This window comes from Cuculus canorus, chromosome 2 (genome assembly GCF_017976375.1).
Source record: "Cuculus canorus isolate bCucCan1 chromosome 2, bCucCan1.pri, whole genome shotgun sequence".
NCBI classification, from domain to species: domain Eukaryota; kingdom Metazoa; phylum Chordata; class Aves; order Cuculiformes; family Cuculidae; genus Cuculus; species Cuculus canorus.
In genome coordinates, this window is record NC_071402.1 from 56829519 (window position 1) to 56846595 (window position 17077).

The following is a 17077-nucleotide window of genomic DNA, read 5'->3' on the forward strand; positions in this document are numbered from 1 at the left end:
ACCAGTGAGCCATGACTCTGGGTGTGTGATTCAGGGGAGAGAATTCAGGCTTTGGGTTTGGACTTAGAGAAAAAAAGTAGTGATCAAAGTTTAGACTACATTTTATTTGTTTGCAGGAGGTGGTATGCATTTTTTTTTGTTGTTGTTTATTCCTTATAAATGGGATTTATTACAGCCTTGGAAATTGAGAAAGGGCTGTCAATCTGATTATTTAGTTTAGCTATTGACTTGCTTTGTAGCTGCAATTCATATAAACCAATCACCTCTGAATCTACTTCACAGGAGCAAGACGTGAAGAAAATAAGTAACATCTATAAAGCAGTCAGAATATGTAAAACAATGGATATAAGCTAAGTATTCTGTTATTTACTTAATGCTTTGATAGCCATGTTGCAAAACAAATGAGGAGGTGGGGATATCTTTTGGAACAGAATATACTGCAGCGCCTGCCTTGATCTGCATTAGACATCTGCACTGTGAAGTACAAGTGATGCTGAAAGATGCACTGAGAAAACAAATGGGTTACAGTGCTGTCATGTTAGAAATGACAAAATGTGTAGGCAATAGAGAAACTAAAACTACTTCAGTTTCAGGCAGAATTGTGAAGTATTAAGAAATATAAGAAATATGGCAGAAAAGATAAAATATGAACATTTTGGAAACTGGGACTCAGTTTCTATGCAATGAAAAGTTACACTGTGCTAAAAAAAAAAAGCAACTTTTTTTGACAGAGAAATAGACCCTCAAAATTCTGAGCTGTAAAACTGGGAACCACAACTCTTACCTCTAGAAGTAAAGAAAAACCAAAAAGACAAAAGCCCTCCCCTGAAAAGAAAAATCACCACATTCTTGAAAATTTTTGAGGTGTTCAGATTTAAGCCAGCTTTGAGGAAGATGCCTACAATGAACAAGAAGTCCTTGTGTGAGCTTCCAGAGCAAGAGAGAACATAAAGGAAAATGGCAGAGTCCTTTTAAATTCAAAATGTCTAAGCAGGCTGCCCAAAAAAGGATAGATTAAAGCTGAAAGCCAGTTGGGGTTGTATGACACATTCATGTTCCTTATATGCACAACCTTGGCTTGAGCAATTCCCTTGTTGCCGTCTTCTGTGTGTAATACAGAAACCATATATATTGACAGCAATGTAAAGTTATTCAGGGTGTCTAAAACAACCAGGCTGAGCACTGGAAAGGGTGTGCCTTTTCTAATTAATTTAGAAAAACTGTGCTAATACAATGACACACAGCTTCCAAGGCAGGAAATACAGCAAGTAAGGTATGAGGAGCCACTCAGCCTCACTGTCCTTAGTGTGGTACAGCAACATTTCTCAGACTCCATCCATGAACCATCAGTGATGGATGCACTGAGATGTCTCCTGTGAGACCCTTTTGTGTTCCTACTGCAGCCAAGGGATCAGATCCCTGAGAACAGAGGTGGGCTGGAGGGTGTAAACTTTGTGAGGGAAGTAACTGCAAGTGTGTGCTGGACTTGGTTTAGACAACAGAAATAGACAGGAGTGGCGCAGGAGGGACTGGGAGTACATACTGCCCTGCTTGAGTGCAGGGGCTGCGTGGCCAAGTCTCTGCCACATGGCACGTAGTGTGCATGGTCCTTGTGGTCTGGTGTGCCTGGGCATTGTGGACAGGAAAGGGGTTGCACGTGTGGATGTAGGTGTTTCATGAAGTCTGGCGTGCAGTGTGTGTGGGAGGCTGAGATGGCGTGTGCAGGTGGCCAGCACATGCCTCCAGAGTCAGATGCATCGCAGACTGTGCGCTCACTGAATATGCACTGTGCTGGCAACCTGGACACTCTCACCAATCATTTGTCTGGGACTTCTGAATGGCAAAACGCCTGGTATGAGCTGCTATGCAGATCAGGATGCTGGGCATCCTGAAATCCCGGACAAATCCCCTTAGTGCTTTTGGTAAATCTGCAGCTAGGATTTACCGTTGTGACAGCACATCCTAAGTGTGGTAAAAATAGCCTGTCTCCCAGCACTGCAAACCTGACTCACATTCCACAGTTCATAGGTGAACAGTCAAGGCTGTTTCTTGAATTGTTGCATAAAGTGATTCCAGTGGCGGGGGATCACAAAGCTGCATTGCAAATTGCTCGCCTGGCTCAGGCCGATTCTCTGCAGCTTTGGTTTAAAACTTGGTGGGTTAGAAGCATGGCAGAGACCCCTGATGTCAGGCCGATAAGAGATGATGGAGAGATCCCTCTACTCTTTGCTTCTCCAGAAGGCTGTGTCTACCCTGCACTTGCCTGGAGGCAGTCTGGAAGGTATGCTGTGCTGGCAGTGTCCACCCCTCCTAGGCAGGGCAGAAAGCACAGCCCTCTCCCTGGGGGCTGCGTAATGATTTGGTTTGGTTTTAAACCTTTACCTTAATCCTAGCGAAAACTATGTTTTCTATTAAAAATAGGACTGCGCCAAATTTGAGGCATCAGTAGTTCAGCTATCCCAGTGGGGTAATGTGGAGAAGTGACTGGTGGGAATGAGCGTGCTTTTCCCGCTGTGTGTGCAAGTAGACATGGAAGACAGCAGTTTCTCTGTAAACCTGAAAATTATTATCTTACTCACAAAACTTCCTCTCCAACAAAGAGATTCATCCAAAAAGTCTTGCCCTACCGACATGGGGTGAATTGGTATCACTTCAGGGGGCTACCCAAACATGGTACTGATGAGTCAGTACAGCACTGGATGTACAGTTGTATGGAGTGAGAACTGGGGATGAAGTAGTTTGACATGCAGCCTCCCATCCAAAAATACCAGCCAACCAACTGTAAGAGACATTATCTGTCAATTCCCAGTGTGTCTGGTGAGATTTCAAGCAAATTTTGTTTTTTGCTGTTGCATGCAGGAAAAATGCACTTGCAGCTGTTTGGGACAGCCTTTTGCTCATAGGGAAAGGCATCTGTCTGTTCACCATGGGGCAGATTTTGAAAATGCACCTTTGTGATTTAGGTGCTCACATGTCATCTTCAGAAGTGGCTTAGCAGCCCCAAATTCCTATGTTAATGGTGCCAGGCAGCGTGTGAAGACTGAAGTGAGTGAGGGCATGCACTGTGGAAGCACTGCATAGGTGCTGCTGTGGTACTGAGAGAGTGGACAGTGTGGATGGGCAGGGGGAGCTGAATGGAATTCCCTTAGATCACCTATGGTTCTATGGTAGAGCTGGGGAGAGAAGCTGAATCTCAGTCTGGTCTCATAGCTAGTAGACCATGCATCTCCTTAAACATTTCCTATGCCATACATTTGGGGCAGTCTTGTATGTTCCACATGCAGGGTCATTTCTCCTTTTCTTTCACAGTCCCTAAAGTGTTCCTATGAGACACTTCAAATGAAATTGTGCCCAATCCAGTATAATGCCAGGAGTACAGGAAAAAAAAAAACCAAAAGAATGGAGGAGCAGTGTTAGAAAGCTTCCCTTGGCCCTCACTGAGCCCCCAGTTCTGTCCTGGAGCCTGTTCAGAAACATCTATCCCTCCTGACTGGCTGAGCTCAGTACCATCACAGCCCACCGAGTAGTGGGACCTTGCTGCTCCACGTATGAAGCAGCACTGCATTACTTGTATCTTTAGGCTGCTGGTTTTGTTCCTGGCTTTTGGCTTCCACCCTGAAATGATGGTGTCATTGGAACTGCCTAGAGATACAGGAGTTCCCCCAACCTTATGCAGGGTACAAGAGGTTGGTGGTCTTCGTGGTAAGTGGTCAAGCTGCCTTCCTATCATATGTGCAGTGTCTCAGAAGCGGCTTGAGTTTATAGATGATATGAAAACAAGAATATTGTCACTGCATTGGGCGGGACTGGCCTCATTTTATTTAAAGTAGATGTGGATTTAAGCTTTGTATCGAGTTGTTACAGTGCTGTCCATCAAGTGATGTTTGGAAATCGTTTCTTAGAAGCTACACCAGTTTTGACATGCTGCTTTAATATTTTTCTGGCTGCAATAGGGCAAGACATAGAAATCATATGTTGTCATTACACAGAGCTGTGAAGCGTTCTTTTTTTTTTTTTTTTTTGCTTTCTCTCCCTTGCACTCTGTCATATGGAAACCAGATCAAGATTACAAAATTATTGCCCACAAACTGTGATCTTTTTTCTTTTTTTGTGGTGGGAACTGACAAGTCAGTGATGGCTCGGTGCTGTTGGTACTAGCTGTTCATGCTGCACGCATTTGTATGTATCAGGAAGTGCCGAACTTGGCGTGCCTCTCGGTTGGCACACAGGCTGGTGAAACGTCAGATTTTTAATTGTGATAAAGTTCACGAAAGAAAAAATTATGGCAGATGTTTCCTTTTGTCAGAGCCGAACTGAATCATTAAAATGTGATATGATGTACTATGAACAAGTCAGTGTAAACACCATCCCTGTGAACGTGTCAAAAGACTGAAGAATGTAGACCATTCATGGTAATGTTAAAAACCATGTGGTCTGAATGCTGTATTACCAGGCTTTTCTCTTTAAATGCAGAGCATGAATCTTATGAATTTTTATTGCCTTTATACAAAATGAAAAGATAACATATTCTGCTGCTTCGGTAAAAATAGCCTGGTAGCTTCTGCAACGTGGTTGTCATTTCACTGGTGGTTTACTCAGAGGCCTGCTTTTCACAAGCATCAGTGAGGTATCTCATTCCCATTGAGCGCAGAGCTCGCTCGCCTAATTCCCTCTTTTCTGGAGGATGTATATTTAGGAAGTCTTACTCCTTTGCCAGTCTGAAGGAAGCCATCAGAAACGCTGCCGCTTGCCAAGGAATGCCTGTGATGATGCATTAAAACTGGCTCCTGGTAAGTGGTTACAGAAGAACTGCAGGAAGCATCCAAAGGTCAACATTCTCTGTGGACTTTCTCTCCTATCTCCTCCTCACATCTCCTACATGAGGATTATTGTCTACACACTCACTTAGGCCATTAGTCAGAAAAGAAGCGCATTAGAAAGTTCTGGTGCTTCCCCATGAGCTGAGTGCATTATATTTGCAGTCATTCTCATTCTTACTGGCCTAAGAAGCCTTGATTCTTCTTTCTAGTGTTGTCCGTTCTCAAGATTTTACTGTAAATTAAGTGGGTTTTCTTAATGCTTCAGCTGCTGGAATCAAGAGAGTTGAAGAATACTTTCACTTTGACGTAAAGGTCAAAGAAATACAGGAAAGATGTGATCAAAGTGTTTCCCAAAGTGCTGTTTTATGTCACTCTTCTGATTTTTGATTTGAGGGAGCCTGACTTAACAGTTTTGGAATGCTGGGGACTGGGAATAAAATACTCTGTTAGATCATAAAGTGGGCTATAAACTGTAGCAAATCCAAATCATCTTACGTGTCAAAAATCTCAGTCACTATCTCTTTTGGGGGTGCACTGCAAATGAGGTGAATGTGTTTTGCAGTCCAATTTAAATACTCTTGAACTGTGGCCCGCTTTTTCCAGATTCATCCCATTGATATATTAGAGAAGATTTGTGTTTGTGTGCATGGCCATACACAAACTGTATACAATGTATTTTATTTTCAGCAGGGCTGCACAGGTCCGATGTAATGAACTTAGTAAAATAGCCATAGAGGATTCAGAGGTAACAGTTGTTAGTGGCAAAGCATCTATAGTTTTTGCATCGTGTCAGTCTGTGGAAATGCAATGTGTCGTTTTAAACTAGCGTGAGTTTTTACACCTCTCTTACACCATAGGAACTTAGTCCATCACAAAACCTCATTAGAAGCTCCACCATTGTATCCTGAGGCAGATGTGAAATCTGTGTGAGTCACTGATCGGCGATCAAGCTGAAGGAAACTGAGTCTACAATTCTTAAGAAAGAAGCCGCCGCCCATTTGGGATGCATTTACGCAGCTCCTTTTGTATAAATCATTAGTGCTATAAACTATCCATTATTGTTAGGAGAAGAAATTTAACAATGCAAATAAAACAAAATACTGTGGCAGAGCAATTTTATGCTTGATTGTAATGTTTAATGGCATGTTCTCATAAAGAGATTTTCCCATTCTTCAGACCTATAATGTCTGACTCACTTGATTTCCGATGGTTTGAACATCCCCCATTTTATTCCTAGAGTTGTTTTCTCTAGAGCAATTTCTGTAAACATGCTGCAGCATGGGGTTATCCAGGGTTAATTTCCTTTATGATTACACATCCAGACAGTATGTATGTAAATGCTGCAAGACAAATGATAAGAAAACTGTAGGATAAAAGAAAACTAAGAAAGTTCCTTTGTTTTGCGTCTAGATCTGTTTTTCCAGTATCAATATCTTTCCCTTAACCACTTTTAAATGTTAATAACTAGGTTATATTGGCATTGTAGTTATTTAAAAAGCATTATTTTTCTGTCATCGCTGACCTCAAATTTAGGATTATGTGGATTCCCTTTCTCCCCCATATCTCTTTGGATACTTTTTCCAGGTTCCTCTGCTCACCCTTTACTAGACAGCACCCTCAGTGAAGCAGATTTTCATATCTCTAAACTAGCTGATTATATTGATGTCAGAAATAAAATACAGCTCTTCACATTCTACTTGTATTTTTAGTACTTTATTGTAATCCTGATTCTGCTTTCCCTTCTAATCTCACTTCTGAGTCTTGCCCTTATGTTTCTTTTTTTAGACCAGGGTTACTGGGTTTTCTTGTGATCTTGAAAGGTTTTTGCACTGTCCAGCTTTCTGAAGCCTTTCCATGCACACGTCAGATAGTACTAAAATATCTGGATAGTCTGTTAATCTGCAGCCAAATGTCCATTGTTTTCTTTTCCTGGCTGCCAGAGAGTTTGTTGGTTATTGAGATTTATGGAGTGAAGAATCCACCTGGCAGGAGACTCTGTAACTCTGAAGAATGTTCTTCAGTGGAAGAATAAACTCTCCTTTTTCTGTGTAAAATACCACTAATAGCTTATTTAGAAACCTGTATCTCATCAACAGGGCTTTCGGTTTTGTGTTGGAGGTGGATTCTTGAATATGCATAGATTCTAGCACCCAGGCTAATTCTGTCTCTTATTTAACTTTCATCTGTTCCTATGGCAGGATAATGCATGATGGGATCCTTCAGCTTTTTAATATGGTCCTTGGTGCATCTCTTCTAGCTCCTGTTTGAATGGGCTGAAAAAAAAATAATTAATGATGAAGGACGATTCTTCCCTGTACTCAGTGGGAACTGCCTGGAAACCATGGGGAGCTTAGGCAGGGTAGTTGTGCTGCAACCACTGAGACTCCACAGAGTCCAGGACCAGCTACTAATTGCAATTACTGCTGGGAGAACTCTGAATAACAACAGAATTTTAAAAAAAAAATACATTTTTATCCTTTCTTGCCTTTTCTCTTACTTAAAATGGCTCGTTTTTATAACCACTGATTAGATTTGAGCTCAAAATAAGGCAAAAGCTATGGAATATGATCAAAGGGAAGTATGGAAGGGGTTGCAATATTTTCAGTGCAGCTGGTTTTGTTCATGAGTATTTAATAGAACTAAGTGGAGGACTGAAGTAGTCAGTGATTAAAATAAGTGGAAGCCACCGTATATCAGTGTTCAGCATAACAGGTACCTGCATGAAATTTTGGTTCTCGGCCACCCAATTGCTTTGTCCCTTTAGGGATATTTTCATGGTCTGAGTAGCCTGGGCTGGTTGTCACCCTCAGGGTTACAGCTGCCTTTCCCTGCCCAGAGTTTCTCACTCCTTACACAGCAGCAGTAGGAAATTCTGTACCTGTTTTTCAGCAGTGGCAGGGGAGCATCCAAGTTACTAGCAGTGTAATCTCCAGGGTAAACAGGGCCAGCAAATTATTCTCATTGTACCATTTAACCCTGCTGGAGGAGACGACTGTAAATTGCCTGTGTTGAGCTGGCGTGTGAGGACTAATAGAACGGCAGAGGGGATAATTCATGAGCAGATTTTCTCACTTGCCAGTGTAAACAGATCTAGGCCTAGTCAGGTCTGAAACAGTGATTACTTATTAAACAGCATATAATAATTCAGTGTCCTAGATTGATCCCTCCTTCCACCACAGAAAACAAACTACTGCACGCGTGGCCAGCACATGGACCATGCAGGCTGTGCAACTAATTGTGCACATGAAGGACTGCTTCAAACAAGATTTGGAAGGAGCTTTTAACCGAAGATGGCAAAGGATGATTTAAAAAAAAAAAACCAAAAAAAAAAACCAAAGAACAAACAAACAAACCAAAAAAACAGAGAGCAACCAATTTCACAATCCTTCCTATTAATGCAGAGGAAGGAACAGCTTTAACAGGGAGTTAATTTAGAGGCCTTAAACATTGTCCTCTTCTGTGTTAAATCCCTCCACCAAACTTGCTTCTTTTGGGTTATGTGGCCAATCTCTCCACACTTCTGCCTTCTGCTTGTTCCTTGCACCTAATCCCATTAACACAACAACATAATACACCTAGGTGCGCACCTGCTGGCAAATAAGTTACTTGAAGTCATGGCCAATGAGGAAAGCACTTTTCCTTTCCCTGGAGTGGTGCCATTCCTCAGTATATTTTTCTGACAACTTAACCTATAAACTCCTGATTTAACCAAAAAGGTGAGAATTTTCCCCAGGAGGTGGGAGCTAGAGAGATGGGGGGGTGGGACATTTGGTCAGTGCATCTGCAGTTGCTTGAAGCCCATCCAGGTGCAGACCCTTACCCAAAAGGGGATGGTCCCACTCTCCTACTCGGTCTCTCACCACTTCCTCCTCCTTTTTTTTATGTTGGCATCAGTGTTCACACAACAACCAATTATACTTTTTCTCCTGTGAGCAAGTATCTGGTCTGGCTCATCTGTGCCTCAGCCTTGTCACTGTCATTGTGTGCCAGGGCCAGGACAAGATGGGTGGCAGGAAAGAGCCAAGGTCGTGTTCCCATGGCCACTAACTTGACACAGGACTGAGTTTGCAGCAGGTGGCAATTATGCAGGTAGTCCTGAAGACCCTTGGGGCTGCTCTGCAAGCCCCCCGGCCACAGTTCCCTCACGACAGGCATGTGTCTCTCCAACATAGCTTTGACCATGAAGCATTGTCCTGGTGCCACCTGGAAGACGCACGTAAGGACGTGTGGCCCTGCATGAAGTGTTAATAGTTGTAGATTTGTACCCACCTCAAATGGTTTTCTGGACTGAAGTTATGTGTGTGGTTCTGGGCTGTATCATAGTGCAGGGAGGGGAAAGCACCTCCACACACCACTCCACCATCCAGGTTTCCCAGATGAGTGACTCCAAGGGGCTGACTGCAGGCAGTAGGAAACACCCACTTATTTTCCAGTTCCAAGACTGTGGTTTTTCTCTTACCCTTCAGAGTAAAGGCTGGCCAGAAGCCTGCCCACAGTCAGTCATGTCTTGAGAGAAGCAGAGGGGGAAAAAAAAAATAAAAGATTGGGAATGCGAAACTCATACTGAGAAAGCAGCATCTGTCCAGTTTTGGTCACCAAAGCATGACTGTGCTGTCTTACACTTAAGAGATTAACATCTTTGCTATTAGTAAAACAAAAAGTCAGGTTTTGTTCTTGTGGGTTCCAGAATGAGTATTTTGTTTTCCCAGTTAAGACCTGAGGACACAGATCAGTAAACATATCCTTTATAAAATTACACCTAAATCTTAACGAAGTTTAAGTAGCCCTCAGCTTTATCATTAATATACTAGATTTGTAACTGCTTGTGGAAGAGCGCTATGACACGGTGTGCCAAAGCCTTCTTAGGGAGCTTCAACCCTCTTGCTAGAGGAGCTGTCCTGCTCAGAGGTCATGGTGAAATCTGTTACTGGGAGTGGAATTTTAGAAAGAAGTTTGTCCCCCGCCCTTGTTGACAGAGCAGCTTTCATGGGCTATCTGGTACTTGCCATAGTTGTTCAGTCCCTAAAGGGCTTGATTCACATTAAAAACTTGATGATAAATTCTTAATAAATAGGTAATGGGACAAATAATTGTTCTGAGGATGTTCTTGAGGATGCTTATCAGGTGCATTGCTCATGGATATAGCAGTCTGTAACTATTTTGTGTCTGTAACCAAGTGTGTGATGTATCAGTCTCTCTATGTGCTATAGGTTATATATACAGGTTTATGCTATAGGTTAATGCCCTTCAGGAGTTAAAAATACTCCATAAATATCCAGGCATCAGTTGTAGGAGACCAAAGCAAAGGAGCAGCATTAATACTAATACATTCATTTTGTTTTCTGCTTGTAGTCTTTAAATGACACTTATCTGAAACCAGCTTCTCATTTTAAACATGAGGTTTGGGAATGATGTATGTGGGTCAATTTTTCGCTCAGAAACATTTGCACTTCAGTTGTTGGCAGTGGGAATTTGCAACAGGAAGACAATCAGCCTCAGCAGCAACTGTACACACAAAGTGGGTCATGCCCATACAACGGCCATGTTTAATAGGCCAGTATGTTGAATTATTTGGTTTCAAAGAAGTCCAGGGGCGATAAGATTGTAGTTTTGAAGGTTCTCCATGTCTCCTATCTGTACTGAATTATTTCGCTCTGCTGGTAGCAGTGCTGTCATCAGTTAATACTCCACTTGCACAAAAACATTCCATCGACATATAATTTAAACTCATTCTGCTCTTCTAGGAACTCTCAAAGGATATTTATTTACAGTCCATTGTCCCCCAGCTTGACTGTACTGTTTGGATTGCGGCCTTAGACCTTGCTGTAGCAAGCTGACTTCAACAATGGCTTAATAAATTGAGACAGTGGGAAGAGAGCCCTGCTGTGTGTATGAGGATGTGCCTCCTAATAAACCAGAGCCTTGACTCTTCCTAGTGCTAGCTTGATGGGTGACCACAAGCAGCCCCGCTCCTCGAAGCCTCTTCCCCTTTTGCTCTTTGACTTCAAGTCAAGGGATCCTTATTTTATTGAAACAGATCTGAAGGATGTGGGGAGCTGTGGGTCCATCTCCATGGTCAGTTGCAGAGCGTGTTCTGGGGGCTTGGACTGTTGTGGCCATGCTGTGAGCGGGAGTGGTGCTGGTGTGGGGCTGTGCAGAGCCAGCCAGCCTGCTGGACTCGGGACACTGAGCTCCTCTGCCTTCTGCAGCTCCCAAGAGCTGCAGTGTGCAGACCAGAAGGTGAACTTTCTTTTCCTGCACACACAGACACACACCAGTCTTACCTGGTCCTTTGGGGATGCTACCATAATCCAGAGAAGTAACTCGGAATGGGAGGAGGGCTTGGCCATGCTGGTGAAGCAGGTATAGGAGGAACATCCTGGGAGTTGAGGAACATGGCATTGGTGAGGGATGTGGTGCTAACAGGGTTTGTCCCAGCATGGCAGGGACTGCTGTGCAGCTCCTGTGAGCAGCAGTGGTGGGGCAGCCTCCAAGTCGTAGCTACCAGCTTCTGCTATGGTGCTGTGTGACTGAGTACAAGTTGGGACTGGGATGGGGATGGGGATGGGGATCTGCCTGGAAAGTGGCCAAGGCTGGCTCAGTGGCTGGGGCAGGGCGAGGGGTTAAGGGGAAGGCAGATGCTGCTGGAACCGGGAGTTTTGCCAAAGAAACACACATGTCTGGAAGCCAAGGCTCAACATCTCCCCTGTTTTCCCTTCCCCTCCATTCTTCTTTTTTAACTTGTGCTTGTGTGGATTGCTGGAGGTTACAGGCTTTACTTCTTCTGGTGGCTGTTGTTTTGCACTATTGCAAAACTTAGTCTCCCTAATATTTTACTTCCCTCTCTGACTCTCCCTTAAAATGCTGGATAACCACGTTGCAGCCTCATGGCTTGCCAGGGTCTCTGCAGCCGCTTTTGCTGCTTACATATCGAAAATGCCAGCAAATAAAACTCTCCAAGAGTCATTTTGGAGTTTTAGAAAGCAAACATCCTTCATCAGGCCTGGGCAACGTGTGGGAACGATCTTCATCAATCATGTGCAACGAGACAAGAGCTGGGGACAAGATGCATTTCCCACTAACATGCATATGTATAAGTTTTCCCAGAAATCTTATGCATATTCCATTCCTTTCCAAGGTCTAATTTTAATGTTATAAAACTTTGCAACAGCCAAAACTTGCTAATTTTGAGCTGGCTCCAGCTTTCTGCTTGACCTTGGATTTGTGATAGGAGGAAAACTCCAAACAGAGGGGATCACAGCAGACGCATCTGCTCAGCGCAGATCAGGCTGATCACAAGGCATTATCATCTCCAAAGAATGAACAGTGGGAAAACACTGTCTAGAAGAAAACATGCTATCATAGCAAGAAACCACGCCATCAGAGGGACATGCTGTCTAACTTCAACAAAAAAACACACCTCCTTAGATGAAACTTATCTCTCTTTTAGCTTAAATCAAAAATATTCCACTTTTTGTCATAGTAACTGCTTCCTGCATCACGCGTCCCCATGGGGCGGCATGGAGACACCAGCCTGGGGGCTGACATTTCCCTCCCCCGGTGCCTTTTCGGGCCTGTGCAGAGAGGACGGACACACGCCATTGGGATCCTTCATTAACCCAGGAAGGCGTTTGCCTTCCCCGCTCGCCCTCCCCCACTGCCCTGCCCCTGTGTGGGGGCGTGGCCAGATGGGCGTGTGGTCTCTGTGTGGGCGTGGTCCGCTCAAGGGGGCGTGGTTAATTGGGAGGTGATTAGGGCGTGGCCAATGTGGAGGCGTGATCAGAAGAGCGTGGGGTTTGTCGTGGGCGTGACCACCGTGAGGGGGCGTGGTCATAGCGGTATGTGGTGGCTTGGCCAAAGTGTAATGTGGTCGCTACGGGGCGTGACCAATGTGTAACTTGATCTGGATGGGGCGTGGTCAGAGTAGTGTGGTCGCTGCGGCGGGGGCGTGGCCGCCGTGGGGCGTGGCCGGCGGCGCAGGCGCAGGCGCGGGCAGGGCGGGGCGGAAGGAGCCGGGGCGACCCGAGCGCCCGCCGGGCCGGGCTGGGCTTAAAGAGAGCGGCGGGGCGGCGGCTGTGGGTAAGCTACGCACTTTCCTCCCTCCGGCCTCCACCAGGGCGGCCAGCGGGGTTGGGGGAGGAAGGGGGGCTTTTTATTCCCCCCCCTTTTTTTATTTAATCGGTTATTAATTTCTTTTATTATTATTTTGGGTTTGTTTTTTTTTTTTATTCATTTTCACTCAGACAAAGCTCTGAGGCGCCTGTCGTGTCCGTGTGTGCGCGCACGCACACGCGCGGCTCGGGGGAGAGGAGGAGGAGGAGGAGGAAGAAAGGGGGGGTGGAGGAGGTCGGTGCCTGCCCTGCCTGCCCCGCCCGCTACCGGCGGTGCGAGGGACGGACAGACGGACATCTGTCCTTCCCGGGCGGCGTTCCCTCGTGGGATGGATCCCGGGGCTGCCGGTGATGCGGGGGCTGGCGGAGCGGCGTGAGCCTCCCCCCCTCCCCGCCCGCCGGAGGCGAGCGATGAACAATGAGCGGCTCAACAGGACAGCGGGGAAGGATGCGCGGTTGAGAGACCTGTTGTTGGAAAGAGGTACCCGTTCTTCCCTTTGCTCCGCCCGCACGGGGAGGGCTGCCTCCTGCCCCATCGCTCCCGGGGGGCGAAACCCAACCCGCAGCCCGGACAAGCCCGGAGAGCGCTCGCCTGTAGAGCAAGGATCTGCTGACCCGGGGGAGGCTTTGGGAGCCTCTGCCAGCCCGGGAGAGGCTTTGGGAGCCTGGCCGGGGCTTTGCCAGTCGGGAGAGGCTGCTTGTGGAGGAGGGCTTAGGGTGATGAGCCATATCCTTTTGCCTGTGTGGTTGTGGATAGGGTTATGAGTTATTTCCTTTTCATTGTACTTTTTTTGTGAAGGTATTTTCATTGACTTTTAGTTATCTTTCTCTTTTTGGTATTGTCTGTTTCATGATTCCGTGTGTGTTTACCATGAAAAATATTCTCCCGGGGGGAAATATATGTTATAAATATTATAGAAAGTATTATAAATACAGTTTCCTCAGCATAAAGGAACAGGCGTACGTGAATGTGGCAAAGAGACTCGGCTTGGCAAAACGGTATCATTCTCTTCCCGAAGCTCTCCGTAGTCTCTTTCTCAGTTAACTTCCAGGAGAAGAGGGCAGGAGGCGATGCCAGTCTGGGAGGCAGTGTTGCAGCAGCAAGGGCCCTTCGTGCCCCTAAGGTTTGGGGCAGGCATTGGGGCGGGATCCGGAGTCACCCAGAGCCTGCCAGCAGCTGCCAGAGACTGCTCAGATTGCCTTGAGCAGTGCTGGTAAACAGAGACTGCTGCTGCTCTGATTTCTCTGCTTTTTCTGTTAATAATCTGGTGAGTAGCAGGAGGGGGAGGGCCAGGCTGAAGGAGGAAGAAGAGGTTAAAAATCACATTCCCCTTTCCTTTCCCTCCACTTCCTAGTGAGGAAAGTCTGTGGAATATCAGGGTGTTCTGTTGCATGTTACTGTTTGCTATCATAGAATCACTAGGTTGGAAAAGACCTCTTAGATCATCGAGTTGAACCACTCTTACCTGCCACTAAACCATGTCCTCGAGTACCTTGTCTACCTGTCTTTTAAATATCTCCAGGTGTGCTTACGCCGGTCTGCTGTCATTTTAATTATTTTTTTTTTTGTATGGCCATGTTTTGGTGGAATGATTCCAAATTATTCCCCCTTCCGCACAGTTCCAGTCCTGTATTTCTAAAGGAGAGGTACCATTCTCTGCCACTGAAATGCTGAGGCCTTGATAAATTTGGAAGACTCTGCCCTTGGCAGATAGAGAAGTAGCATGTCATTCCAGTGATCTTTGCGTTCTAGGAAAGCCTAAATCAACAGTGCTTGTTTTGCGTGTTGCCCTTTATCACCAGTCTCTCAATTTCCAGTCTGAATTATTGCATGGAGAGACACCCAAGAGTTTTGGGAAAAGAAAGCCTTTGGTACTGTAGTAGCCACAAAGCATGAATTGCAGCAGTTGTCAACTGTGTCAAGTCTGTATTTTGTACTTCTGAGCAAGGAAAAATGACTTCTTACTTAAGCATGGGTTTGATGGGTTTGGTTTTTTTATTTAATTCTATGCTTCCTGCTTTTTTGATCTTTTGGTGCTAACATTGTTGGCTTCCAGTGATTCAAGAGAGGAAGAAAAAGTTTGCTGCGTGGGACAGATAGAAAAATCGGAGCAAACCGCTGACTAATCAAATTTTTCTGAAAATGTTGGTGGTCTTAATGAGGAGTGGATGATACATAACAGCAAAGAGAAACTGATAGATGTGTTGTTGCCCTTTACTCTTTCCTTAACCTTAAATGTAGTTTAGTCAGCACTACTAAGACAATCGCAGAACCTCAGCACTTAGCTGGTGGTGTGCCTGTGCCCACTGGTAACTTGTGACAAACAGCTGGACCTCAGCACTGGCCTCCACTGGACATCAGAGCACTTGCAGCTCCCGTGGTCTGAGGTTTTGTTCGCAAGAGATATTAGAATAATGAAATAGCCTTGCGTTTCCTCTAGTTCCACTGCAGGTAGCTTTGGATTTTATGTGTGAACAGCATTTTTATAGCTCAGCTTTGTAGTCGTGTTGCTTATGCGAAAGCATTCTGCTGTTACACAGAAGGCTGAGGGTGACTACAAATGAGTTGGGAGGGGTGAGCTTATTTGTGCCAATGTTTGCTTTGTGTTTTTATATTTTTTTTATGTTTCTTTCCTCATTGCCTTTTAAAAACAGAAATATAATATCAAATCCCCAAGTTCATGTTTTGGTACCCAAAAATACTGCCAGTTTTGGAAGGTGCTGAAACTGAGTCACTTGCACTACTTCTCTTTTTCTACCAGCCTAACAACCAACAAGACCTCCTCCCATTAACTGGAGTTGTCTTTCAAGATGAGAGAATCCCCTGTGAGCAATGCTGTTTCCATAGAAATATCAGCAAATGCTGTAACTCCAAAGGGCAATTTCTCCCCTTACGTTGCTCATCTTTGCTGTTCCAGTGTAGCTGAAAGGGTGCAAGAGTGACTCATATCTAAATATACTTAATATTTGTGGTATAGGCAGGACTTCAGATAAAATGATGGGCTCGAATGGAGTTCTTGTAATGGTATCTCTTGCAGCAGCCAAGGCCCTGGCTTCATTTTTATCGGTAGTGGAACAAATCTTGTTTTAGAATACCAGGTCTCTTTTTTTAGATTTCTACCTGAATGGGAATGTCCTAGAAAAGTTAATTTTACTCTAGTAAAATTGGAGAGTTGTTGGGGTAAAGTTGAAGAGAAGTAGTCAAAAAAGACATTGTGTGTAGATTCAATAGGAAAAAAGTTTATTTACCATAAAGTAGAACTTCATTTAGGTAGTGTTTGTGCAATTTAACTGATAGAAATTAAGAATGCTTTACTAGATAGTGACCTGATTCCTCACTCCAGGGCCTCTACTTTGAAGCTCATGGAGCCCTCTGGACTCTATTGGCGTTGCAGGTGGCTATTAAGATAGTGGCTTCTGTGTGTGTTTTTTCTCGCCTCTCCATGAAATTGCTGTATTATTAAAAAGGCTTGTCTGTGGTGTTTATGCTGAAAAATTTATTACCTGTGAAGACTGCAGAGAAGGATCACCAAGAAGTTTCTTAGCCTTGGCCTACAGCCACAAAGACCAGTCGATGGGCACTGCCAAAAAATAAACAGTTTTCATACGTTTTAGGACACAGTTTTTCTCAGAGGACTTTGCAAAATGGGCAGCGATAACGTCTTACACCAGATTGATCTGGATGAAATACAGAGAGTTTTTCAGATTGTTGGTTTAATGGATATAATTCTTTGTGATTGATGTTTTCCTCTTTTTCTTTCTTTTAGCTGAACTGGAGTTTGTTCAAATCATCATTATAATTGTGGTTTTAACTGTTATGGTGGTAGTGATCATCTGCTTGTTGAACCATTACAAACTCTCGACACGCTCCTTTATCAACCGACAGAGCCAAAGCAGAAGACAGGAAGAAACTTTGCAGACAGTGAGTATGAGCTCCTTGCACCAAATTACTTCTCCTTGTGCTGTACAGGTCTGCAGCAAAGCCTCCTGAGTAGCTCTGGTACAGGCAACTGTTGGAAAAACTTTTAATATCACTTTTAATACTCCCTGTAGTTAGATCTTTTGCTGATGTTGTATTTGTCAGTAGAAAAAAATGGGGACATAAATTTAAGGTATACCATCTTTTATTATTTTTAGACCCTGCTA

The 17077-nt window shown here is 44.5% G+C and overlaps 1 protein-coding gene across 6 annotated transcripts in view; it reads left to right on the plus strand.

Moving 5' to 3' along the window:
- The window catches only part of LDLRAD4 (low density lipoprotein receptor class A domain containing 4), a 296296-nt gene that overhangs the window by 264259 nt on the left and 14960 nt on the right, over positions 1-17077 (plus strand). For 3 of the 6 annotated variants that reach the window (XM_054059718.1, XM_054059716.1, XM_054059717.1), the window contains exon 4: positions 16699-16853. In XM_054059718.1, the coding sequence (XP_053915693.1) occupies positions 16699-16853 (155 nt within the window). Of the gene's footprint in view, positions 1-12778; positions 12900-13013; positions 13413-16698; positions 16854-17077 lie in introns of those variants that run through there. The other 3 variants (XM_054059719.1, XM_009568001.2, XM_009568000.2) reach the window with 3 other exon arrangements.